This window comes from Tursiops truncatus, chromosome 20, assembly GCF_011762595.2.
Source record: "Tursiops truncatus isolate mTurTru1 chromosome 20, mTurTru1.mat.Y, whole genome shotgun sequence".
NCBI lineage: Eukaryota > Metazoa > Chordata > Mammalia > Artiodactyla > Delphinidae > Tursiops > Tursiops truncatus.
The window spans coordinates 25,431,938-25,459,420 of record NC_047053.1 but is presented as its reverse complement, the minus strand read 5'-3'; the positions used below and the strand labels follow the sequence as shown (position 1 = coordinate 25,459,420).

At 40.8% G+C, this 27,483-nt stretch overlaps 1 protein-coding gene across 2 annotated transcripts; it reads left to right on the top strand.

Annotated features, from left to right (window-relative positions):
* Positions 1-27,483, top strand: MMD (monocyte to macrophage differentiation associated). 2 transcript variants are annotated; one of them, XM_019945512.3, is made up of 7 exons: positions 1-298; positions 7,740-7,821; positions 11,924-12,084; positions 15,796-15,870; positions 17,496-17,597; positions 19,787-19,856; positions 25,572-27,483. In XM_019945512.3, the coding sequence occupies exons 1-7, from the start codon at positions 273-275 to the stop codon at positions 25,770-25,772; spliced, it is 717 nt and encodes a 238-aa protein (XP_019801071.1). In that variant the 5' UTR covers positions 1-272; the 3' UTR covers positions 25,773-27,483. The 2 variants fall into 2 exon arrangements, with proteins under 2 accessions (XP_019801071.1, XP_019801072.1); XM_019945513.3 differs by lacking the exon at positions 15,796-15,870 and having other exon boundaries at positions 2-298.

The following is a 27,483-nucleotide window of genomic DNA, read 5'->3' as shown; positions in this document are numbered from 1 at the left end:
CGGGGCGCGGGCGACAGTGGGTGGAGGAGCCGGGAGGCTGGAGGCGGGAGGCACCGGGGCCGTTTAAGCGGCTTCCCTCCCGCCCCCAGCCGCCAGGTCTGGCTCCGGTCCTGTCCCGACCCCCGGCCTGGCCCACTCCGACCCTGCCTGGCCGAGTGGTCCGCCGGGCACGCGGCGGCCTCCGGAGCAGCCCAAGCCCATGAGGGCCGCGCGCCCGGCCGCCGGCGCTGACGATACCGAGCTCCTGGCCCACGAGGAGGAGCAGAGGATCAATGCGGTTCCAGAACCGATTCCAGCGGTGAGAGGGATGGCGCCCCCGCCCCGCCGCCCGTGCCGGGACCGGGTCCTGGATCCCGCCTCCTCCCGCGTGGGTCCCGGCTCCTCACTTGGGTCCATCCACTGTGGATCCCGCGCCTCGGCCGGGGACCGGCTCCCGGGGGATTCCCCTCCCTGCTGTCCCTGGGTGATCCCCTTCCTCCAAAGACCAGGATCTCGTGCCTGTCCCGGGTCCCCCTCGCGATCTGCGAACCTCGGATTCCCAGACCTCGGACCACGAGCCTGCCCTTCTCCCGCGGTATCCCATTGCTCACCCGGCTTCACCCCATCCAGGCGGGGCTCTTGGTTGATCTGAGGACCCGAAGCCCAGCCGCAGGCGCTGCCCCCGAGTCTTCCGACCCCAGCTTTGCCCTCCATCCCTTACCGGGAGCTTGGAGGGCTCCCGGTGCGGGCGGAACCGGGGCCCATTCGTTGCTGCGCCCTGCAGCGAGAGTTGTGGTAAAGCGGGGGTGCTGGCCGTTTTAGGTGCTTTGTCTTTGAACGGCCGTAGCAACGGGGAAACTGAGGCAGGCTCTGCTGGTTTAGTCTTGCCTGGCCAAGTCCGGGCCCTGAGGGTACTCAGGCTTAGAGTCCCTGGGCGTGCTATTTGGGGGCGCCGCGAAGGGGCAAGTTAGCGTCCGGGTGGTGAGACCTGCTGTTGAGGAGCCGGTGTTAGGAAACGAGGAGGAGGAACCGAGGAGGCACCACCGGAAGGCTGGCCGGCTGCCCTTTCGCTGGAGAGCCGATGGTAACGCCGGCCTGGGGAGGTACCGTGGCCTTAATCCCGACCCCGGGTGTCTGCCATCTAGCAATGGATGGAGGCTGGCCATAGTTCCGAGAGGAAGCTCTGGGCTTTTTTTTCTAATCGCCTTCGTTTAAGCGGGTGAAAGTTCACCTCTCCTGTGTTGTGGTAACTCTCCATCCCTTTGTCTGAATCAGGCAGCCGTCCCCATTCCCAGACCTTCACCCTGAGCAGGCTAGCTTAGTGTGCAGTGACGGGGAATTTGAAAAAAGACAAAGAATGCATGAAGTCTTCCAAGGAGGTTATTGTTGAGTTTTTAGGCACTGCTTTTTATTTCAAGATTTTAAAGTGCACTTTTTTTTTCTTTCCAACTTCCTAATCCCTTGACGCCCCCTCTCCCATTCTGATCTTATTCCTCCTCCAGTCCAACAGGGTAAGGAGTGAAATATTCACAGGGAGGGTTGTGGTGGATTGTGCCATCAGAAGGGTGATCAGTTTGAAGACTTGGATTAACTTCCGAATATTGCTCATCACTCAGGGTGTTGAATGCCTGGCAGTATTCCCCTAGTGGGATATCATATCAGTACTTCTAAAGGCAAAACGAAACCATGGTGTTCTGGCTTGAGAACATGAAGTCAGCCATGAGGACTGGAGGGGCTTTAAGGGAGGATGTAACACAGGTTCAGTAATGGTTGGCAAAGCTCTGTGCATGTGGTTTGTTTGATTTGGTCTTACTTCTCTGCACATCTCTGCTCTTCCTGTTTTCAGAGAACAGTGGCAATATTCTGTGAAATTACTGGTTTTTGTTAGATTAAGAGTTGTATTTCTTTTCTATCCTTTCAGTTCTTCTCTAGAAAGAAGAAAAAGAAAAGGAACCCGTTTTATTGGTTGTCGCACAAACATTAAAAGTGTTAAGAGAAATGAAAAACAAACAAACCTTATTTAGGACACTACCATTTCAGCTGATGGAACTTTTTTTTTTAATAAATTTATTTGTTTATTTATTTTTGGCTGCGTAGGGTCTTCGTTGATGCGCGTGGGCTTTCTCTAGTTGCAGCGAGCGGGGGCTACTCTTCATTGTGGTGCACGGGCTTCTCGTTGTGGTGGCTTCTCTTGTTGGAGAGCATGGGCTCTAGGCATGCGGGCTTCAGTAGTTGTGGCACGTGAGCTCAGTAGTTGTGGCTCACGGGCTCTAGAGCACAGGCTCAGTAGTTGTGGCGCATGGGCTTTGTTGCTCTGTGGCATGTGGGATCTTCCTGGACCAGGGCTACAGCCCGTGTCCCCTGCATTGGCAAGTGGATTCTTAACCACTGTGCCACCAGGGAAGCCCTGAACTTTTCTTTTTGCTGGACGCTAATCTATCCAGTCCTTATTATCACAGTTGTAAGGTGATTTTGCACTCTACTTCATTCATTTAAAAATGAAAACCTACAGGCGTTTTCTTTTAGTGCAGCATAGACATTGTAATTTTCTCAGCGGCTGCACAATATCAATGGATATTTAACAGTTATTTTCTTGATGACATCTAGAACTACCCCGATTTTCTTTGAACAATGAATGATCCCATAATTTCTTGGTTTTCTGTATTATAGGCTAAAATGGAAAGATATTTCTAAGAGTCAATTTGAACTTAGAAATAAAGCCTGCCAATAAAAAGTAATATAACAAAAAAAATCATGGTTTTTGTGGTTCATACATTGACATGTTGAGAGTACTGTTCTGCATCTCTTAAAAACTGTGTTTATTATACATCTTTTGAGCATTCAGGAGAGATACAAGTAGGTAAATGACAGAGGAACTAGAAAGAGGAATACACTATCTTTGAACCCATGTGTTCCTTCTGGTAGATTTACCAGGACTCCATTGACGAGCATTTGACTGCGATAAAAACATTTCATTAGGCCATAGTTTGTGGCTATGTCTAAATTATAAGAAAACCTGAACACCTTGTTGGTTTGTTCATAATGGAAACTTGGCGGTCACTGTGGCTTTGGATCAACTTCCAGAGTTCTGACGTATCTGTGGAGGAGGGCTGTAGGGATGCCTAGCCCAGTGTAATAAGTGGAGGGCTTTATGCAGGCATGGCTTCTCAAAAAGCTTAGGATGTGAAAAACCCCAGTGGGACACCTTTTATCTTTTGTGCTTTAACCCTTCCACACTTGATTCCACCACCCCTCCACACAGAGTCATTCTCTCCCTTTCACAGCATCTCTGACTGATTAGAATACCTGCTGGCATTTATTAAGTACCTACTGGTGCCAGGCAGTAGCTGGGTATTTGTAGATTACTCATCTCATCCTCAACTGTAACCCTAGGAGGCAAATTTTATACCCATTTAATAGAAGAACAAATAGGGTTAGAGAATAAAAGTGAGCTTGCCATCATCACACAGCAAGGAAGGGGCACACTGAAGGGTTCAATATCATGTCCCTCTCCACCACCCATGCAGCCATTCACCTCTGTCTCCCCGCCCACATCACAACATCTGTGTGACAGCGCAGAGGCCTAGGACCCAGAGCTTCTAATGTATCTTATTGGTATCTTACTGGTGCATGCTCATTTCTCCAGCCTGGCAACCAAAAATCCAAGGAAAAGGATGCTCCTTTCCTTAACCCCAGCCTCATGACCACTGGTTAGCTTCAAATTGAATATGTGGCAAAGCATATAATTCTAAAGCATTAGAAGTCTTCCAGGACTGCCTATTGCCTTTTTTTGTTTGTTTGTTTGTTTTTTGGCGTGTTCTCAGAGCATTGAATCATAGGCATGGGGTAGTCTCCTTATATGTGCCATTTCCCTTATTTAAGTTAAATGTATCCCACCACTATCACTACCTCTGGCAGCAGACACTTTTCCTAAACATCATGCTTATTCATATAGGGAAGCTAATTAGTAAGGTTGTGCACAGGGGTCAGCTTATGTTGCCCCATCAAGTGATGTTGAAGGAGCCCTTGGAATGTCCATGGTATTGGCCTTTGAGAATTTTATTTTCACGAGATTGAGGATTCTCTTTGCCCTAAGACTGCCTGTTTTTCTTTGTTGCATACAGAATCCCCAGTGAAACTAATTGACGAGTGGATCTTTCTCGGGTAGGATAAAATACTTCAGCAGCAGGCAGAATGTCTGTCTTTCTATTCATTCATTCAGCACTTATTTATTAAGCTCCAGCAATAAGCTGGGCCTTGTGTTTGGAACTGGAAATGAAATGGTGGACAAGATGGCCTTCATGGAATTCACATTACAGTGGGAGAAAATGAAATAAAAAATAAACAAGTTCAAAAAGTCCAATTCTTACTAATTATGATAAGGGCTCTGGTGGAGTGAGGAGGGCTGAAGTGATACTTTAGGTAGGATGGTCAGGGAAACCTCTCTAAGGAGGTTACATTTGAGATGAGTTTGACCGGTGAGAGGAGAGCTGGGCATTCTGGAGAAGAATGTTCTAGTTAGAAGTAAACAGCAAACACAGACACCCTGAGGCAGATAAGACCTGGGTGGTTTGAGGAGCAGAAAGGATGTGGTTGGTTGGAGGCAGAGAGTGAGAGGAAGGTAGCACCAGGCTGGAGAAGTGGGTGAGGGCTTGTGGCCTGCGGAGGATGCAGTGTTATCCCAAGCACTTTGGGAAGCCAGACAGATTTTAAGCTCTGCTTAGTGTTTGATGTGATCTGGTGCTGATAGACTTGTGGCTGCTGAGTAAAGAAGAGAGCCCATGTGTGGGCAGGCAGGGAGACCAGAGACTTTGTATGTTTACAGACCAGAGGTGTCGGTGTCTTGATTTAAGGTAGGGTCTTTGGAACTGTAGAGAGCGGAACTGACTTGGAATATATTTTGAAGGTAACATTGATGGCGCTTGCATGTGGAGTATGGGGAACACAGAGGAATCAAGGACAACTTCTGAGATTTGATCTTAGGCCTCTGAGATCTGCTGGCGGGTTGCAGATTTACCTTCCGAAGGCCACTGCTTTGGGCTAAATTAAAAGTGTGCTAAGGAGTGTCCCCAGGTCCCTCTCTCCATAGTTTTGAAATTCTATCACCGGGAGAGCATGAGGACACTGGGCCAGGGGAAGTGGAGAGAGTGTTGAAAGAGAAAGTGAGGGGATGAATGAACAAAACCTCGTCAACTAAAAACTTTAATCGCCTTCCCTCAAACCCTCTGAAGCTGGCTGGATGCTGTCTTCTAGCACTGGATAACCATTAGGGTGGCTTTGCTTTAAGTAGAGGTGTCTTCCATAAGTGGGTGCTATTTCCCATAACTCTTGATAACCTTCCTCATTCTTTTTGGGGGCAAGAGAATAGGCTCAGTGTGTGGGAGTTTATTTGCATTTTACATCTGCTTTTCCATTTAGGTCTTGGGCGACTAATTTCTTCATAGTGATTTCTGCAGGAGGCCTTGTTGGAGGCTTGATTGTACCCTGGCAGATCAGAGAGAAATGGAAAAATGCATTGTAAATTTCCCGGCAGAACCAAGTGCTGTCCCATGGGGCCCCAGGCAGTGATCTGTGCCTGGAATACTTGCTCTTCCCTTTCTGTATTGCAGGAATCTTGGCCCTGCCCTTAAGGAGAAACTACCTTAAGTCACATGGGTGGGATATTTTTCTCTGCAACTTCTGAGTTTATTTTTAACCTGAGTGATTCCAGGTGGGCAGGAACTAAGCTGTCACAAACATGGCCACCGAGTTTCTCTGCTTTTAGGAGAAAATTTGAAAGTCTATCCCTGTCACTGTGTAATAGCCTGACTATTTTTAGATTGGGCTGCCAGAGATATAAATTGCTATTTTAGTTTGCAGCCTGTGGTGGGTAGTCAAACCCTACCTACTGTACCCTGCACAGAGTGCTCACAGTTTAATCTACCTTCAACCATCCCGGAGCCTTGCTCTTTACCCTTTACAATTCCTAATAGGATATGCTACTTATAGCCCTGTCGTTATGTCTCAGGCTAATGATTTGGTAGATCCTTGAATGCTAGGGACACTTTTAAATCATCCTTCCCAAGAGTGTAATTATTTTCCTTTTTACTAATAACTGCCGTATAGCAACACTCTCGTTCCTTAGGAAATTTAGTAAAATTATTTAAAGGATTGTCAGGGGAGAAAAGATTTATTTATCTATGTGTGAGAATAGCTTGGAATAATTCTGAAGCTGTTAACTGCACATTTCTCTTAAACAGTTTCCAAGCCATCTGGTGAATTCCATTCCATATGTGTGTATTTTGCATGCTAGTTAGATAGCTACCCATTGGTGGTCCAAGTAAGGTATCTTAAAGGTCCCAAATCCATTTCCTAGTGGATCTGCCACTTGAACTCTCTATGTTGGGTTAGCAGGGACTGCCACTTTATTTATTTGCTCTAGGGATAACCGGCCCTTCTTAATTCAGGGAGAAAGTGTTGGCTAGTCTTTTCTTAAAGTGAGCACTGTTTGGAATCGCTTGACCATGTGTTTTAGTCAGTTTTTGGCAACCTGGCTGTGCCATTTGGTTTAGCCTGGTACCATTTTTTCATCATGTTAATTAATAAGGTGTGACTACTGACTAGTGACGGAATCTCCTCCCCCTACCCCCTTAACCTAGCTCAAGCAAAAAGCTACTTTATTGTGCAAAGCCTGTTGACATCTTGCATGCCCCAAGCACAGGAATGCTGCTTGAATGCTGAGACCTGAATGCCATCATGGCTGTCTTACCTCCATTATTTCTCTGCATCTGCTTCTTTCAGGCAGCTGCCTTTTTATCTTCCTGAGTTTACATCTCCCTCCTTCTAAAGAACACACAGACTAAACCAGAATCCCTCATGAAACATGGCATGGGTATGAATTGGGGCTGGGGGGATCCTCACCCACACACTGAAATAGAAGAAGGCTGTTTATCTCTTCATGTCCGATGGTATTTGTGCTTTTCACTGCTTTGCTGGTTGCCACAAAATTAGCCCAGAGGGGATATGGAATATGGGTGTATGTCTATATGTGTAACAGATTTTGATATTTAGATACATACACATGTGTTTATGAATTTTATAGCCAGTGTATCTGGTGCTAGTCACATATTTAGATTTTGAAGAAAACCTTTAATTCAGGAAGAATGCAGGTGAAAACGTACCTCTTGTTTCAGGTGCCAGGAGGCAGCCAGGTATCATTTATTTAAGCTGTCTGGTGCCAGAACAAGTAATGCAATAGACGGAAACTAGTTCAACAGGCCTGCCAATCATGGGATGGAGGCTTTAAAGATCTACATATATAAGCTTTATACATTTTGAGAGAAGAAATAGAAACCTTTCAAATACACTGAATTTGCATTAAATGGTGGTTTCTGGTATTTGTTAACTTTAGAAAAATGACCTTGTTTTTTTTTTTTTCTGTTAAGATTTAAGATTTGGTTGTACCATTTTTTTATTTTTAATTTTTTTTACTGTGGGGGTACCAGTTGTGGATATGGTTTTTGTTTGTTTTTGGTAGGTAGAAAGTTTTTCTTCTAAATGAACTGAAAGAATACTTAATCCAGTAAACTAGGGCATTCGCTTTAGGATTATGGCTGTTGGCTCAGTTTACACCTGTTTAGTGGCTTTGGTTTTGATCCCGTAACTAGGTATTTCCAGCAGTCACCTCTTCAGTTAGAATAGACCAAACAACCACTGACAAGCTTCACCATTGTTCTTTACACGCTCTGAGCTTTTCTCACGTGATGTCTTTGTCTCTACAGGTTCATGAACCACCGGGCCCCAGCCAATGGCCGCTACAAACCAACTTGTTATGAACATGCTGCTAACTGTTACACACATGCAGTGAGTATGAGTTTTCTGCCTTTTCCATCCTTCCCAAAGGGCTTTGGTGGGAGGAAGGGGCAATCATCTCTGTTAACCTCAGCCCCGTTAGTCGGGTGTACCCACCTCTGTGACCTTACCTGCCAAAGTGTCAGTGCTAGGTCATGTCACCAGAAACTGTGAGCATGTCAGACACTTTGAGTGCTCCGACTACAGTCAGCTCTGTCTATCCTGGACTTGCTTTCTCAGACAAGATTGTCTTTGAAAGAATAATAATAGTAAGTACCTTAGTTATAAAAAAAAAAGACAAAGAAAACTATGAAGACTGTCGCCCCTGGAATGAAATGAATCACCTTTTCAAGACAGTCAGAGTGTTTATTGGCAAGAAGAATTCACCATTTGTTGACAAAGGTGTTTTTTTTCCCTGAGTGATCCCCTAAAACAGGTAGCCACATCCTCTCCATCTCCACTGTGGTCCTTGCTTCTCAGAGCAGATGTTAGTCCATATTGTAGAAGAAAAGTTCGATTTAATCCCTAAATTCTTAATTTTGTTGATAGTAGAAGAAAAAGCTGATTTAATCCCTAAATTCCTAATTTTTTTCTTCCTTATAAAAACAAAACATATTCATTATAAGAAACATAGAAAATACTGAAGAATATATGAGAAAAACAGAACTACCTAGAAATAAATTGCTAACACTTGGATGCATTTCTTCTTTTTGTCTGTGGTGTTTGTAAATATGTGTGTATTTTCATAGTTTTCCTATTAAGTTCATTTTATTGGCATTTTCTTGTGTCATATAAATTTCCTTTTATCTATGATTTCATTATTCCCTTTGAAAGTTGTATTTAGTGAGACTTTTGAGGGGAAAGTGGTGGCTGGTATATAGTCTGAAGACAAGAAATAGAGAAGGAGACCAATTGATTCCTTTAGTGAAGTGTTAGAACAGGCTAATTAATTATTTTAGACAGTGTTAGTACAATGTGTAGGTTATATACATATGTTATTAGAATAAAACTTGCTTGAATTCAAGTTGTGCCTTTTCATTTCTTGAACCCTTCTTCAAAGAATAGTCAGTATTTCTATAAAGAGGTCATGATACCAAATAAACCTGAAATAAGCTAGTTTTTGGTGGATTTCTTTGTAATCTAATAGAACAATGCTGTTTAGTCATTACTTAGCAGAAATCAAACTTTATAAAGTATCAGTTTTATGTATTGTAATAGTGGAATTCAAATACTACTTGGTAATACTGAAACGTTATTCTCATCACTGTCCTTTTTCTTTAGGTGCTCAAAAGATTTTTATTTAAATAATTAATATGCTGAAATCTTACTAAATGTTTTTTCTTTAGAAGAAAGTTTGTACCTGACATGCCTGCCCTGGATTCCATAAAAGGGCTTCAATAATGAAATTTGGAGTAACCTCACTAGTGGACAGTCTCCCTGGACCCATGGTTTGGATTCTCAGGGCAGGAAGGATTTAGTGGAATTCTCTAGCCTTGAGCTGACCCCTGTCTTTGCATTAGTGAACGCTTTGTGAAGTGAGCTTCACAACACCAGAGGGTCAAAATGTTTAGAGTCCAAACTTGGTTTTAAAGAAAAAACAGCCTAATTTGATTGTCAACTATACTTGCCTGGATATCCATCTTTTATTCTTTTTTTTTAATTGAAGTATAAATATAATATTTACAATATTATGTCAGTTTTAGGTGTACAGCAAAGTGATTCAGTTTTTTATATATATATTTACACACACACACACACACACACACACACATATTTTTCAGCTTGTTTTCCATTATAGGTTATTACAAAATATTGAATATAGTTCCCTGTGCTATACAGTGAGTGCTTGCTGCTTATCTATTTTATATATAGTAGTATGTATTTGTTAATCCCATACTGCTCATTTATCCCCCACTCCCTTTCCCCTTTGGGAACCATAAGTTTCTATATCTGTGTCTGTTTCTGTTTTGTATATAGATTCATTTATATTATTTTTTAGATTTCACGTATAAGTGATATCATGTATTTGTCTTTGTCTGACTTACTTCACTTAGTATGATAATCTCTAGGTCTATCCACGTTGCTGCAAATTGTCAATATTTCATGCTTTTTTAGGCTGAGTAATAGTCCATTGTGTGTGTGTGTGTGTGTGTGTGTGTGTGTGTGTGTGTGTATAATATATATATCCATTCATCTGTTGATGGGCATTTGGTTTGTTTCCATCTTTTATTCTTAACTAAATGTCTGATGAATTTAACAGAGATTAAAGTTACTTCTGAAGTTAATTGTCCACAGGCCCCTAAGAAAATGTAGGGGTGTGTGTATTTAAATCTAGGTCAGCATTAGGATATAAAGAATATAAAAGTTTGAATAACAGTTTATATGTCCTGTTCCTTCACTTATTGTTCCAATGTACATCCACCATTTTATGGATATGCCTTTACCAACTGCAGAACACTGGTAAAAGTTATGAAAATAGTGCTCTGATAGTTTTTATAATACTGACCAATAAAAGCAACCAATGAGGGACTTCCCTGGTGGTCCGTTGGTTAAGACTCTACACTCCCAATGCAGGGGGCCCAGGTTTAATCCCTGGTCGGGGAACTAAGATCCCATATACCACAACTAAAGTCTTCGCGCTGCAGTGAAGACCCAGCGCAGCCAAAATAAATAAATAAATAATAAATTTAAAATAAAAATAAATAAATAAAGCAACCAATGAAATGCTTATTACTTAGCATAATGTTGAGCATTTAAATATAATGGTTTGGCTGTTGAGATGCACAGCTCACCTTTAAGAAGAATATTTGCTTGAGATAGACCTGAATAATCCCTTAGTTTATCTCTTCTGGATTGTCACAAGGAACACTTATAGAAACCAAAGTTAAGGAAAAACCGACAAAACATCCACATTAATTTTTCAGAACAGAAAATGTTATCTTATTAAACTTACTAAACTGTATCCCTGATTTTTGGATTTCAGAGAGCAGTAAAATTTCTAAAACTGACAAAACAAGAAACTTCCATCTAATGTCATATTTCATTAAAGAGAAGATACTTTAACATGAAAAAAGTAGAAAGGACATAATCTCAAAATTAAATTGTTTTATGAAAAACTTTGTTGTCCTTAATTTTCTTTCTGTTCTGGGCCATTGAATACTTCAGCATTTGAAATTCAGTGCTCATCTCATCTGGGAGATTTAATATTCTGTTTCAAGAGGGAAATAGAAGGTGTTGGAGATAAAAAAAGATAAGATTGCTAAAGTTTGTGTTCTTTGCCAGGTATGTTTATTCCACTATCTAATAAAGTAGTTTATTTCTTCTGATGATTTCTGTTATTATTAAATGTTTACTAGTCACACTGATATGACTAGACATTGAAATTTGTGTCAATATGTAGTGTAAAATGTGGTGCAGAAAGCAAAGTTCTCTCTAAGATTCTAGTCTCTTAAAATTATTTGAATAAGTAGGAGTGTATTACTCTTGCCTACATGAAAGGTGCTATTAAAAATGAAATAACCCTTTCACTCTGCAGTAGCTCGGAAATTGGTGGAATGTAGACATCCAAACTAGAAATCAGGACATATGATTTGAACAAATGATTTATTTGAGTGTGGTATGTACATAATAGTTACTGACTTGATTCATTTAGTTACCCTTTGCTGAAATATTGGGATTTCAGTAGCACATGGGGGAAACAGGAAAGAATATTTAAAGATCAAGACCTCCCTGGGAAATCTGGGTACATGCTTGCCATTTGAATATTTTAAGTGCCTACCTTAAATCACATTAGAGAATAGGATGAGACATGTTCTTAACTAACGAAATTAGGATAGAGGACATTTGTTTTGCAACAATTGAGTAATGTTTCATTCTTACTGCTTGACTGTGTACCCATTGGTGGACACAGGTCCTGGGCCCTAAACAGCAGTACTTGTTTTCAGTGCCATAAACGGACAACTTCATCTGGCTCTCGTTATGATTATCCAGGAAAGGCAAATGTTTGTTTTAAAATGATCTTCCTAAAATTGCCCCTGGTAAACCTATGTATATTTAATAAAGTTCTCAATTCAGTGTTTTGCTGAATATTTACTTTTCTTTCCCTTTCTCTCAGTTCCTCATTGTTCCAGCCATTGTGGGCAGTGCCCTCCTCCACCGGCTGTCTGATGACTGCTGGGAAAAGATAACAGCATGGATTTATGGAATGGGCCTCTGTGCCCTCTTCATTGTTTCCACAGTATTTCACATCGTATCATGGAAAAAGAGCCACTTAAGGTACAGTGGATGGTACGCTGTTTCAACAGGTCACTCACAATAGTTGGCTCGGGTTAGCCTCTCACGCTGGCATGCTTTGGTCAGGTGAGGCAAAGAGTGCACATTTTCCTGCCTGGTAGAGTCTAATGCTGTCCCAACACTCAGGAAATTTCCTATGGATTGGACAGAATTTGAGCACCCCTATCTGTGTCTTAAGAAAGCAGGTCTTTACTCGGAAACCGAACAAAACCACATTGCTTCCCCAGGACTTACAATGTACAGTCCTGACACCTGTTTTCCAGTGTGTCAGCACACTAAGGATGAGCATGGCTCATCCTAAGCTGCAGGGTGATGACCAGTACTCTGGACTTGCAGTCACCAGTTGGGCCTTGAGTCCAAGCCCTGCCACTTAGTCTTGTGTAGCCTCAGTTTCTTCATCACTAAAATGAGAATGGTAATGCCCGACTGGCGGGCTGTTGTGATAGGTGAATGAGATGATGCATGTGAGAATGATTGGAAAATTACAAATCACTACAGCTGTACTACAGGTATATCACAGCTCGGGTTTACTGTTTTGCAAAGTTCAGCTTTCAGAATTAGGTCCCGTGCATCTACTCAAACAAAATTCACATATGTTGCTACAGTTAGCTGTCAAGCACTTTCCAAACAATATTGTGATCCCTAGTCTCCCAGTGAGGACTTAAAAGCATTCATCCTTTGAGTGAAGGGTTAATTTGGGTGATACAAAGGTAGCAGCGCACCATCTAGTTGCTTATGAAACGGATTCTGCACAACCCAAAAGGACAAAGTTTCTTCTCAAAAAGGAGGACTCAGAACAGACTTAGAGTGATTTAATGTAATATTAGAAGATAACTTTTGGGGGCTGCCCTGGTGGTGCAGTGGTTAAGAATCCTGCCTGCCAATGCAGGGGACACAGGTTCGAGCCCTGGTCCAGGAAGATCCCACATGCCGCAGAGCAACTAAGCCCGTGCACCACAACTACTGAGCCTGTGCTCTAGAGCCCATGAGCCACAACTACTGAAGCCCACGCGCCTAGAGCCCGTGCTGCGCAACAAGAGAAGCCACCGCAATGAGAAGCCCACGCACCACAACGAAGAGTAGCCCCCGCTCACTGCAACTAGAGAAAAGCCTGTGCGCAGCAACGAAGACCCAACACAGACAAAAACTAAATAAATAAAATTAAAAAACAAGGTAACTTTTGGTTTTATAGATAGAATGTTCAAAAAAATCTCGTTATTCAAACAATCTAATATTAAAAAGATATGCTTTATTTAAGAGCAGGATTTGGGATTCATATGATGATTACTGGTTTCCTCATATGTAAAATCAGACTTTTAGAGCTAGAAGGATCCTTAGGGAACCTCTGATCCAAACCCCATAATTTTCTCCTGGGGAAACTGAGACTCAGTGATTCCAGCAGAATCTGATCATCATCCCAGGATCTCTGACTCCCAGTCCCGAGGTTTATTTCCACTGCACCCTTTACAATATGGCTTCTAGTTGGCAGTTTGCTACCTTTGCCTATAAGCTGACAGTTCCCAGGGTTTAACATAAAACCACAGCATTGAATCACGAGGGAGCTCTGGTACACACTCAAAAGCAAGCCTCAGAAGTACTTGTCCTGGCTCTTCAGGGTGCACTGTTGCAGAGCCCAGAGGCAGGAGCACTTCATTATCTTCTTGGCACGATCCAGTGCTTGTGGTTCCCTTGGCTGACTTGGCTTTGCTGTCTAGATATCTGAATCAAAGAGTTGTAGGTGCCTGCTTCGTTATTCAGGGCCTCCCTGCCAGGGCCTGAGACGATGTAATAGAAATCAGTCTCTCTTGAACCTTGAAATAGCACTGCTAGAATCATAAGCCACATGTGGATTTTTGCTCTGCATTAATTCTTTAAAATATCCTAAGTATAGCCTTAATTTAAGTAAAAGAGGGAAGGGAACAAGCATTTATTGAGTACCTACTGTGTGCTAGGTGCTGTGCTAAATGCATGGCTACATCGTCTCATTTAATGTTCACACGCACTCTGTGATACAGATGATATTACTACTGCTTCACCCTTGGGGAGAGTGAGGGTCAGAGATGGGTGGTGGGTCTTGAATGAAACTGCACGTTTGACTTTACCTGCTGCAACAGTGCATAACAGTCTAGAAAGCAGAATTAGAAAGACCCCAGACCTGGCTTGGAATCACAGTCATCCAAGGAGTTATTCTTCTCTTCCCTGCATCTTCTACCACATCTTCTAGCCCTTTTAAATCAGGATCTTCTGGACTGGAGTTTGCGCCTGTATTTTATAAGCTCCCCAGGCGATTCTGCAAGGCAGTCAAGTTTGAGAAACATTAATCTAGTGTTTGCTTTTTTACACCTAAATTATTTTCACTTCTTCACTAACATGTGACTAGCACTAACAGTGACTAAAACATCCTCAGCCTGCTTTGGTCGACACAGAGTGTGTGATGAGGCAAAATCTAATACTTGTGCGCCACCAAACCACAGCTACTACCCCTTGGACTGAAAATGGATTCAAGACAATGCAATGCATTTGTACTTTTAAATTACCTCAGGAACTTCCCTAGCAGTCTAGTGGTTAACACTCTGCGCTTCCACTGCAGGGGGCGCAGGTTTGATCCCTGGTCAGGGAGCTAAGATCCCACACGCTGTACGGTGTGGCCAAAAATTTATAAATAAATAAATAACCTCAGTAAAGGGCGGATTCTGTCTAATCCGTTTTGTGAATAGACCTCAATGAGCCAAATCTTTGTACATTTCCTGACTCTTCAGTTTTAGAAGGAAAAACTTGGTTAGAAGCCCAGGTCGCGGGGCTTCCCTGTTGGCACAGTGGATAAGAATCCGCCTGCCAATGCAGGGGACATGGGTTCGATCCCTGGTCCGGGAAGATCCCACATGCCACGGAGCAACTAAGCCCGTGTGCCACAACTACTGAGCCTGGGCTCTAGAGCCCGTGAGCCACAACTACTAAGCCTTGTGCACCTAGAGCCCGTGCTCCACAACGAAAAGCCACTGCAGTGAGAAACCTGTGCACCACAACGAAGAGTAGCCCCCGCTCACTGCAACTAGAGAAAGTCTGCGTGCAGCAACAAAAGCCCAGTGCAGCCAAAAATAAATAAGTTTGTTAAAACAAAAAAAGAAGCAGCAGCCCAGGTGGCTACCCTCTTGACAGCAAATGAGCGTTTTGTTTTCCTTTTTTCTGGTTTGTGTTATTGCTGTTCCTAAATTAGTTTCTAAATTTGCTTTATTGCAGCTTACTGTCTACGCTAAGATTTGGAGTAAAAGCTGCTTCTAAGACATTCTAAAAAGAATGTGGCTTTGGGGAGTATTTACTGAGCCTTCATGATTTTGTGCCCTGCACTATGATAGGGGTTGAGAGGTGGTCTACCCTCAAGGAATTTCATTTTCCTATTAGATAGGATCTAAAAAAAATAGAAAGTATCAGAAAAGACAGATTTTGAGTTCCTGATTATTGTGGGGTTCTTACATGGAGAGGAGCTATGGTATATGCGATCTTAAAAATAATATAGAGCTTTGACTTGTGGCTCCATATTATTAAAAATAGCTGTGCAACTTTGAAGGCCAAGTTACAAATGCCATGAGAACCAAGAACAAGAGTGGCAGTTGTGACATAGTGGAGTGATAACCCCTACTTTCAGTTGTAAAATTTTCTGAAAACTCTAACTTGTTCCCCCCCCCCCCACAGGACAGTGGAGCATTGCTTTCACATGTGTGATAGAATGGTTATCTATTTCTTCATTGCTGCATCTTACGCCCCATGGTAAGATACAGTCTTTATATTTTTGAAGATAGTGTTTTTATGAGAGAATTCTCGGTCCTCCTTCCCTTCCTCCTTCCTATCCCTGCTCCCCGGTTCCCCCATCCCAACACACATACATGCTTTTTTTTCTTTCCCATTTTGATTTACTTGGGTCAGATTGCAGATTTGAAGGGGAGAATGTTACTGCCATTCAGAATACCTATGTGGCACTGGATTGTTTGAGAGAAGTGCTGCTAAGTTGTAGGTAGGCAGCACGCTCACCTTTGAAATATATTACCTTTGCCTTCCATATTCTTTCTATATGCTTCTGCTGCTGCTCAGAATACCTGGACACCTAATTGTTTAAGTAGAAATACTGTAAATACGTACAAAGAAAACAAGGTCACTTTTGAAATTTATACTGTTGGTCTTCACAGCACAGTAGCTACTATGTATGGAGTGCATTTCTCATTTCTTTAGCTATATGAATAAGAGAAGTAGCCTAATTAGTTAGCTATTTAAAATACCTACTATTCAGTTCAGTGTCCTTGTTCTTCCTGCCTTTTTGGTATAGATCAGATAGTGTCTTTTGCTGCTCTGTAACCCATAATTAAAGAAACATTGATTTTCCTCTATCAAGATATGGTCCAGTTTTAACCACTCAGAAATTCATATTATGCCATCGACTATATATCATTAGAAACAGCAGGCCTCTAGATTCTGACTAATGCAGCATCCATCATTCAAAAGAAACCTAATTATCTGTTGGAGTAAAAAGTAAGTGCTGTCTCTCCCCAGTAACTGTTACTAAATTATAGGTCTGAATCATACTGGAACGAGAATACTTAAAGGCTTTTGTGAAGTATACCTCAATTTAATATAAGTAAATAAAAATTTTAAATGTAGACTGAGGAATCAAATATTACAGTAGGCAGTTTGTTCGCATGTAGTCTTCGATATGCAGGTGGAACCTTTTCCATTTGGAAATATTAATCTTGTAGTAATAGCCATTCAGAACATTTTATTTTCATATCTATTCTTAATCTGAATTTAGTACAGATGAATTTGCAGCATTTTAAATTCAGGCCTCACAAGAGTCCATGGTTAAATTCTAACCTACAGAGTATCTTCCATAACATGTATTAGGCTAGACCTTCTCATGTTCTCTCTCGGTGGAGAAATTGATAATGGAGACACTTGGTCTGTGTATTAGGTATCCACTGTGTGTATGTGACCTGGTTCAGGGTTTTGTTGCATTCTCAGTCAGCTTTGTAAACAATCTGCTCCCAAATACGTAGTCAGGAACAATAAGGCAAGTAGCCTTTACAGCAGTCTGCCTAATAAGGAAAGTCGGGCATCACAGATGTGCTGGGACTTACTTCTACATGTCTCCTTTTAGCTGGTTCTATTTTTAAACCACATTGGAACTAATTCTTAGTCTTAAAGCTTGAATGACAATTTTATCCTTGAGTTATTAATTTTATCCCAGTTGCCCAAATACTTCCAACCGCATGTTGACTGCTTTTTCTTTCTGGTCTTGTCCTGGTACCTTCTCTCCCAGTTTTCAAGAGCAGAGGAAAACACAGGTTGTATGAATTCCCTTCATTTATCACTTCCGTTCTTTTTTATCTTGTTTACATTTTTAGGTTAAATCTCCGTGAACTTGGACCCCTGGCATCTCATATGCGTTGGTTTATCTGGCTCATGGCAGCTGGAGGAACCATTTATGTATTTCTCTACCATGAAAAGTAAGAAAAAATAATTTACATTTGATAGCTTTAAAATTAACTTCCTAAGTTTTATCTACATTACAGTATAATTTATATTTGCAGTTCAAAATAGTAGAAATACATAAATAGAATACATATTGTTTTAACAAATCTTTAGAACCATTTGATATTCATCATTGGTCTACAGATTACTGCAGACAGAAATGAATGGTGCCTGTGTGATATGTGATATAGTTGAAGGACAAGGTGCACTTGTCCCTCATCTAAAACGACAGTTTTGGAGTCAGTCAGACCTCATTTCACATCCTCAGGCAGGCTAGTCTTAGCAAACTAGCCTTATCCTCTATGACTTACAGTTACCACATGAGAAAAATAACTGCTTTTCTAAGTTTCTTTGATGGTTGAAGATAATAGCTATTAAGCCCCCACAGAGCACCTAGTTAGAAACCCAGAGGATGTTCCAACCTAGGACTCCCTGAGAAAGGGGACATTTGGAAGGGCATCTAAACCCTTAGTATCCTCACCATGGGACACACCTTTTTTAACCCATTATTCATATCTCCTAGTCTTAAGTGTGAAGCAATATAAAAAGAAAACGTATTGAAATTTAACAGCTTAGTTCTAGAGGAGACCTTCAAGGTCACCTATTTGTGCTTCATGTTTAAAAAATGAGAATGTTGGGCTTCCCTGGTGGCGCAGTGGTTGAGAGTCCGCCTGCCGATGCAGGGGACACGGGTTCGTGCCCCGGTCCGGGAAGATCCCACATGCCGCGGAGCGGCTGGCCCCATGAGCCATGGCCGCTGAGCCTGCGCTACGCAACGGGACAGTCCACAATAGTGAGAGGCCCACGTACCACAAAAAAAAGAAAAAAAAAAAATGAGAATGTTTAGTACATGCATCAAATAGTGACTCATCTGGAATTAGGACCCATGTGTCCTAGTTCCTGTTCCATGGCTCTTTTCATTATTTCACATGCCTGAACTTGAGAAACTCACAACCATGAAATAATTGTCATTGGATACAGTTTATTAAATTATTTATCTATTGTTTTTGGCAGAATGGCCCTCAGAATTAAACATAACTTGTGTTTGTCACAAAGTAATAAATTGTTTTCTCTTTTCAGAAGAAAGTGGTAGTTTTAACTAACTTCTCTCTGACTTTGAAATTCACTTAAATGCATTTTTGACCATAATTAGCAATTCTGAGTGGTATTATGCGTTATATATATATCCAAAGGAACAGTTTGCTTCTCAGGCTCAAACCCCTAATTTATATCCTTGGATAAATTAGAAAGTAAAGTAAGACAACTATCTTTTCTCCTATTCAAGGCTTTCTAATATAAACCAAACCCACATTCATCCCCAGTTCCCTGATATGATTACTTCATGGTGGACTTTGAGTATAAAACACTAAGAATGAGATGCGAGTCACACTTGGCCATTTGGTTTGGCAGGTGTTACAGAGAACCTAAATGGTGCCACTATACTGTTCTAGGCCCTGCAGACCCAAACATAAACAGAACTTGGTCCCTGCCTTCGAGGAACTTAGAGTCCAGTTTGATTAGGCATAAATATAAGTTGAATTTCAGTACAGTATGTTTTTTAGCATTTTCAGACTTCTGCACCTAAGGTGATGAGCCTTACAAACTGGAGTTTGTACAGATACAAAATTAAGAGACAATCAAAAACACATGCCCTCAAAAAATAAAAAAAATACCAAAAAAAAAGTTAAAAAAAAAAAAACAATAACAACAAAAAACACATGCCCTTAGTTCCTTAGGGCTCCCATCTCTTTGCCACTGATAAAACTGCTCCAAGCTATTCCCTGTGCAGCTTCATAATTTCAGTGTCTTATAACCATGGATTGGAATGGTGATGAAGGCAAACACTCTGGGATTAGAAACGGAAAATGCATGTGAATTGGATTCAATGACAGCTTTTGGCAGAGAACGTTTTGCATGTAGTATGTGGAATTTGATGCCTTATCAGTCCTGAAAGAAATGCTATTTCATTGTTACTCAACTACAGTATTTCAGTTAGAGCCCTAATGGTCTCCTACAGGGAAAATACATTTCATTTGAATAGTCAAGAGTTTACATTTGTTTTTCAAAAGAAAAAGGGAAAAACTGGTAAGGAAATAGTCTGAGTGTTGTAGGAATAGATATATTAAATTAACTTAAATTAAATTAACACATTTCTATTCTGCAGGTATAAGGTGGTTGAGCTCTTTTTCTATCTCACAATGGGGTTTTCTCCAGCCTTGGTGGTGACATCAATGGTAAGAAGTTACTTCATAATTTAAGTTATTTCACCTTATTTTCTTTTAAATCACTGTGACTCTTAATATGTCTATAGATACGATCTGAAGCTTTTCTTTCTGAAGTTATGACATGTCCAATAACTAGAGATGCAAAAGAAAAAATATATAAATTACAAAGTGCCACAACTTGTACTACCTACTGTCTGTAGTTTGGAAAAGCTATACATCTAAGTGTGACTCCTTCCATATGATAATCTGCTGCATTTGTTCTTTGGGATAACCCTTCTGTTCACCCCACCTCCACTCCCACCCTTTTCCCAAAGAATTGTGAGATTATTTGAAGGTGGAAATTTCTACTTGGATTACTTAGTGTCTTAACCCTAAATCCATGGTGAGGGTAAATTTTGAGGTTTCTTACAATGAAGAAAATATAAATTAGTGACTTCTTTTTTTTAGAGCAGAAATTTTTTTTTCTTAATTAATTTATTTCTGGCTGCGTTGGTCTTCGTTGCTGCAAGCGGGCTTTCTCTAGTTGCGGCGAGCGGGGGCTACTCTTCATTGCAGTGTGTGGGCTCCTCATTGTGGTGGCTTCTCTTGTTGCAGAGCACTGGCTCTAGGCGTGCGGGCTTCAGTAGTTGTGGCACGCAGGCTCAGTAGTTGTGGCGCACAGGCTTAGTTGCTCCACAGCATGTGGGATCTTCCCAGACCATGGCTCGAACCCATGTCCCCTGCATTGGCAGGCGTATTCTTAACCACTGTGCCATCAGGGAAGTCCCATGACTTCTTAAAACTTAAGAATTGGAAGGACCTCAAAAGGTCATTTGGCTCAACATTTTATTGGATATTTGTCAAATTTCTTCACTCTTACTTTTCCTTTCACTTGGTTTTAAGTCCTATTATTTCTTTCTCAGGAAAGTGCTTTTTTTTTAAACTTTGCTTGAAATTTTCTTTTGGGGACTTTGATGGGTGAAAGTGTAGCATTCATTACCTGTAGTAGGCATTTGCACTTATGTGTTTTGTACTCCCATTCAGACTGATTACTGTTGAGACATCAGTTTATCCGTCAATTTAAAACAATAACATAACAACCTCACGATCCCATATACTGGTCACTTGTGCCTTTAGCTTATGTTTTCCCAGTCCTACACTCTGCATTTTGGGGCACCAGCCACTGTGTGTTTAGTTTGAACTCTCTTCTCAGGCTACAAGGGTCAGAATTGTACCTATAATTTCCTCCTGAGCTCATAGGCAAGTTATAAGAATGTAATTTTGCCATGTATAGTTCTTGCCCTGGTCACAAAAACACCTGTAAAAGGTTTAGGATTTATAGGTTTGCTTATGTTTTTTTAGAGGGTATGTCTTATGAGAATGTATCAAGATATGTTCTTTGAGATATGAGATTTATAATAGCTTTAATAATTACCTCGTAGCAAAAATACATACACTTTAGCTGGTAAAGGCAACAGGGAATAGTGAGGGGAGGGAGGTGAAAGTCAGAAATGAGAAGATCTTCCTTGAAGGCCATATAGGTAGAGGGCGATTGAAGACACCCAGAGCAAGGTCTGTGTTGATGGGTCACTAATCATTAGAGTGTAAATTCAAGTAAATTCCCTCTGGGTATCCATAAGAGCAAGTTTATCCAGTATTTTTACTAGCCTATATCTTTCATTGACATTTTCAAGAACAATAGCAAGTGACTAATGTTTATGTTAATCAAACAGGAAAGTCCCCAAACTTGCCCAGATAGAACTTAGAATCAAGCAGAAAAATACAATTCATATAAAATAAGAAATTACCGTAAAGTTTTACAGTGTCTTTGATTGGGGAAAGTACAGCCTGCTATGGGAGCACATGATAGATTTACCAGAGGAAATGCTATTTAAGCTGATTCAGAAAGACAAATAGGAGCCAAGAGATGGAAGGAGTGATGCAGGTGGTACAGGAAAAGGATACAGCATGAAGGAAGCCCCAGAGATGCGGAGAGCACGAGCATCTGAATATGCATGTATGCATGAGGGGGTGTAATTATGCAGGTAGCACAAGTCTCGTGATAAAACTGGTGAGCTAGACAGAGACCAGATCAAAAAGAACCACACAGGCCATCTGAAGGAACAAAGGAACGGTACAAGTGATGAAGACTCAAACCTTTGGTGTTCTGGTCAGAATAATGGGTATCGGAATTACCCTTCTACCATAAAGAACTTATAAAAGTGGGAAAAGTATGTGAAACAACTATTTTTTGGCGTTGGACACAGACATATAGGACTATGATCCTTGCGGGGAGAGAAACCAAAAGATGAACTTCATACGCACTGCAGTTTTCTCCCTGGAATGCTTTCCAAACTGCGAAAGAAAATGGAGTCCAAGAGCAGCAGTCTGGGTGGAGGAAACAAATCAGCATTTCACCTCCCGAGCCAGCTGCAGTTTTGGGGCAGGGTACTGGAGAGGAGGGAACTTCACAGAGAAGAGTCTCCAGAAATCTACAAGGGGTTTCCTTGAGTCCTTGCCTGAATCCTAAGCTGCATTTGTGCCCTGGCTGAGGATAGCTGTTGGAAGGCTGTGAGATCAATGGAGATTCCAGAAGGAGCCTAGTACTGGGAGACACCAGAGTTCCAGCCAGCCAGAGCGGGGATACCATGCTGAACAACTTAGCTATTCCATTGACCCTAGCAAGACCACACCTCAGGATAAGAGCTACTCTGGCCCTGGAGTGAGGGCAGCTCTGGCACTGCCATAACAAAGCCCAGAAACCTCGAAAGGATAAAATTGATCCTTTGGTAAATAAACTGCCTACTGGAACAAACTCCACATTCCTTCGAGGAAGGCAACAAAATCTATCCTCTTTAACAACTCAGCATCCATTATCCAGACAAATACTACTAGGCAAGCAAGAAGGGCCAAATGGAAATTCTAGATCTGAAAACTATATGTTAAGAAAAAATTTTATTTGGAGGGGTTTAACAACAGATGGGATACTGCAGAAGAAAAGATCAATGAACTTGAAAATAAATAGTCAGGCCTCAGACTGGGAGAAAATATTTGCTTTCTCTATAAGTATCTGACAAAGGGTGTATATCAAATATTGTAGCACTCTAAGTCAATAATAAAAAGCCAATCCTATAAAAATGGGTAAAACACTTGAACAGACACTTTACAAAGAGAAAGAGATACAAGTATCCAGTAAGCCCTTGAAAAACTGCTCAGTGTAACTAGTCATCAGAGAAATCAGGGAAATGAAAACTAAAACCTCAACATGCCACCACTACACACCCTATAGAATAGTTAAAGTTAAATTAAAAAGACTGATGCCACCAAAATCCAGCAAGGATGTGAAATAACTAGAACCCTAATTCATTGTTGGGGAGAGTATAAAATGGTATAACCACTTTGGAAATTTGTTTAGCAGTTTATTATAAAATTAAGCATAAATTTATGACAACAAAAATGAAAACATGTATCTACAAAAGGACTTGTAAAACAATATAAATGTTAATTTTATTCATGATAGCCCCAAAATGGAAAGGATAAACAAATTATGTTAAATAATTCAATGGAATGCTAAGTAATAGAAAGGAATGAATAACTGATATACAGTAGCACATGCATGAATCTCAAAAACATTATATTGAGCAAAAAGGAAGCCAGACACAAAAATGTACATACAGTTTAATTCCATTTATGTGAGGTTCTAGAACAGAGAGGCTTAGTCTGTGGTAATAGCAATAAGAACAGTGGTTGCCTTAGTGGAAGGGCAAACCTTATTGTTCACTTAATATCTATGCATTACACTATGTAAATTAATCATCAATTTTTAAAAATCCCCCTCCCCCCAAAAAAGGAATATAAGTTCAGTTCTTGGTTCAAATCCTGATTCTGACACTTAAAAGTTACGTGACCTTGGTAGATTATTTAACCTCTAGGTATTCTAGTTTTCTCGTCTGTAAAGTTTGGATAAAAATAGTACCTAAGTTAGGGTTGTGAAGATTAAATGAGTGCTTCAAACAAGTCCTGGTACATAGAAACATAGTAATGACATTGATAATGAAGAAAACATACCTGGTTTTGTTTGTTTTAGGATTAACTATGTTCTGGTTCTTTGAAAGTTGATAAGCAGATGTGGTATCTTGAGGAACTACCTATTAACAGAATGTATGTCAAAACCAACCTGTGTGCTTGGTTTGGTCTCTTGTTTATTGTTTTAATGGAAGAAGAAGGAGTGGTGTCTTTCGGGGCAGCAACCAGCTGTGTTACTTTGTTCAGGCTACTTATTTCTCTGGCCTTAGCCTCTTGATCTCTAAATTAAGGAGGTTGTGTTGGATGAGTGAGTCTTCACTAGGGAGTCAGATGCCCCTGTGAGAATCCCATGAAAACCTCAATCCTCTCTAGGAAAATGCCTCTAATAACACATACAACAGAGAATTTTGTATAATTAATGGATACTAATTGCTTTATAACCTCTAGGAACTAATAAATGTAGCTGGTGTTTTGTTTTGCTATGTTTTACTTTTTAAATAAAACAAAATCTGACTGATGTGCCATCTTACCAAGGTTAAGAAGTCCAGTATCAGTCAGTTTGGATTGGCTCCTTCCTCATCTTTTGATCTTACGAAAACCACGGTGCTTATGTGAACTTTGAAAATAGGGCTAATCCTCACCCCTGGCCCTGGATCCTCATGCTTGGTTCTTAGCTCGTGTCTGTTGCTGCCACTGCTCTGGCCGAGGCCAATGGGGCCATTCAAGTAGGTGGCTGCACTGGAGCTTCCCCATGTTCCTTGTTGGACTTGGCCACCAGGACCTGCTCCAAGGCTAACAGGGTTACAGCCATCAGTGCCCAGGCCTCTGGGACACCCACACACCTGTCCCCTTCCCAGGCCTTGCCACGACTTGACTTAGGTTTCCACTCACCTTGCAGAACCTGAGACCTTTCTATTCCTGGTCCCCAGAAATCCTGACTTGTTTCTCTGTCAGCTTCTTAAGCTCTGCCTCTGTTCTCTTCCCCTCTCATTCATACAGCCCAGTCTAATCTTGTAGATGGGTCGAGGTCTTTGAAAACCAAGAGTAGCCTATAAATATTCCTTTTTGTGCTAAAGCACACCTGACTGTTAATTTCCTCCTAAGCTAAGAAACTCCCAGGCACAAAGACAAAAAGGCCTGGCAACATCTAGAATGTTAGGAAATATATTGTGCTACATGGTCTCAGATCTCAGAGGTCACTCCTAGCTATGATTTTCTCGTGTCAGCCATAAGGAAGCCATAAGCTCACAGAAGCAGGTGAAGAGTCTGGGAAAAGCGATTAGTGTAGAACAGTGTTTGAGGAGGACAAAGGGAGTGAAAACCAGGCTGAGATGTGGATTATAAATGGAGTGGCATGGGTGTAGGGAAGAAAGCTCCTAAAGAGGAAGATGAAAGCCAAGGATTGTGCTTTATTAAAATGAGCTGTTGTTCATTTTAGATGCGATTGCAGTCTGCTTAAACATGGTATAAACGAGCAGAAGGTGCTTCTTTTTCCCATGGGACCTGTAACCTGACTGCTTGGTCAAATCAAGACGGCCGATTCAGAGGGTAACCCAGGTCAATTTAAGTGTAATTCGTGTTTACAGATGAGATTCTATCTGTTCAGAGCTACTTCATTGTCTAGAAAATCAGGAGACTTAGGGGAAATTGCAGTGATCTCTTTAGCTTGTCATATCAGAATAACATCCAAACCCTTTAATTTTTTTCCTCTGTTGACAGAGTAACACCGATGGACTTCAGGAACTTGCCTGTGGGGGCTTAATTTATTGCCTGGGCGTTGTGTTCTTCAAGAGCGATGGCATCATTCCATTTGCCCATGCCATCTGGCACCTGTTCGTGGCCACGGCAGCTGCAGTGCATTACTATGCCATTTGGAAATATCTTTACCGAAGTCCTACAGACTTTATGCGACATTTATGACCAATCTTTACTAGGTCTCCAAACCAGTATTATTTCAATTATGGCACTTAGGAGCGGGGTAAGAGCTGAAAACTGCACAGAGGGAAAAAAAAAAAAAAAGAAGAAGAAGACAGCTGTACTGACTTTATAACTTTTGAATATAATTACTGTGAAAGTATAAAAGCTGTGTTCTGGAATTTTCCCCCTCACAGCAGATAAATAAGGTAGTGAATTAATTATTCATTCCATTCCGCTATCACTAAGTACTCTGGATAGACTTGGCCAACTGATGTTTACAAACCAGAATTTTGTATTTTAATTTTACAGATTTTACTACATAATTTTTCTAAATTACTAGGTCAGGCTGTAAAAGTCAGTGCAATAACAAAACTTCCTTTTTAAGAGAAAATGGTTTCTATCACTTTCCCATTAGCTGTGTGAAGAATCGTGGACAGAATTTACACTACTTTTTACCATGTTTCATCTTGGCATAACATGGTTATTTTTTAAATAGAAACTTCAGTTTTTTGTAAATTTTTAAAAAATACTTCATTGAAGCGCATTTCTGCAGTTCCTCATTCATGTGAATTTTTGCAGCAAGCTGTCAACATTCCACAAATGAACAAACATTATACCTCTTCTGATAGTTTTATTAAGCATGGAGAAATTGCCAATTTTTAAAAACTACAAGTTTTCCAAAACTCTTCTGCCAGCCTCTGACTCTGAATTCCATGTTGCTTTGGGCTGTATACTTGACCTAGTTTGGTTTCCCAGCAATGGAAAAGTATTTTGATATCATTAACTTTTTCAAAAGGTTCAACTTTTTCTCTATGCCTTTGCCATGTCTTCTTCAGGGTCTTTTTCAACAGCGGATGAGTATCTAGTCTGTACTAAGGGAGTATTGTTGGGTTGGCCATCCACTGAAAACTCCTGAAGAGCGTTATGGATTACAGCGAATAGTGGTCATGCCTGTTTGGTGCCCAATGGTTAAGTCATTGTCACTTAGCTTTGTATTATCAGTTTGATAGTCATTTTAAATTATGGAACTAGATGCATAAATTCACATTTCTACCTTTTCTTTGCATCTTCTGATACACTTTCCTCTTTTTCATGGAAAAGTATTTAAAGCACTGATTGACAGATAAACTCATGTGTCTGTCGTCCATGGGTTATATCCTGGCTCAGTGGAGTGGTATTTAATATATTGTTTTTGGTTTTCCTTCAGTGTCTTATATTAACATATTAGTTGCTTTGTTGGTTAATCTCCTGTTGGTGTTTTAATAAATGAGATAACCTTGCCTTTAGATCAGGTGCTGTTATTGCCTGTTTTCTAGTGATGGGTTTGATCATTGAATTGTTGGTTTGACAATACATTGAATTCAATTCATTGAAATTTTGTACTGACGTAGCTTTTAAATGAGGGTTTATATTGTGTGTGTATGTTTAGAACTCTTTGACTTTGTTAAATTATGTGGAAATGAAGAACAGAAGAATGGCCTCTTGCTGGTGAATTCTTAAATAGGCAAGGTATCCAGTGATAACACCGACCAGACCACCCCTTCTGCATGATTCTGAACATCTGGATGCCTCTCGTTTTATTGTGTATATTTTATTTTAAATGTATTAACTTTTGTGGATCCATTTAAAGTCTGCTCAAAAGTACCACTGTCAAAACCACTAAAATGTATGTTAAAAAATTGTGCTGTAGACTAAAATAAAATTGTTACTTGGA

Excerpts from the sequence above, each read along its gene's own strand:
- MMD (XM_019945512.3), top strand. The coding sequence starts at position 273 with ATGCGGTTCCAGAACCGATTCCAGCG. Across the intron at positions 7,822-11,923 it reads CTAACTGTTACACACATGCA|TTCCTCATTGTTCCAGCCAT; the intron begins GTGAGTATGAGT and ends CCTTTCTCTCAG. Across the intron at positions 15,871-17,495 it reads GCTGCATCTTACGCCCCATG|GTTAAATCTCCGTGAACTTG; the intron begins GTAAGATACAGT and ends TTACATTTTTAG.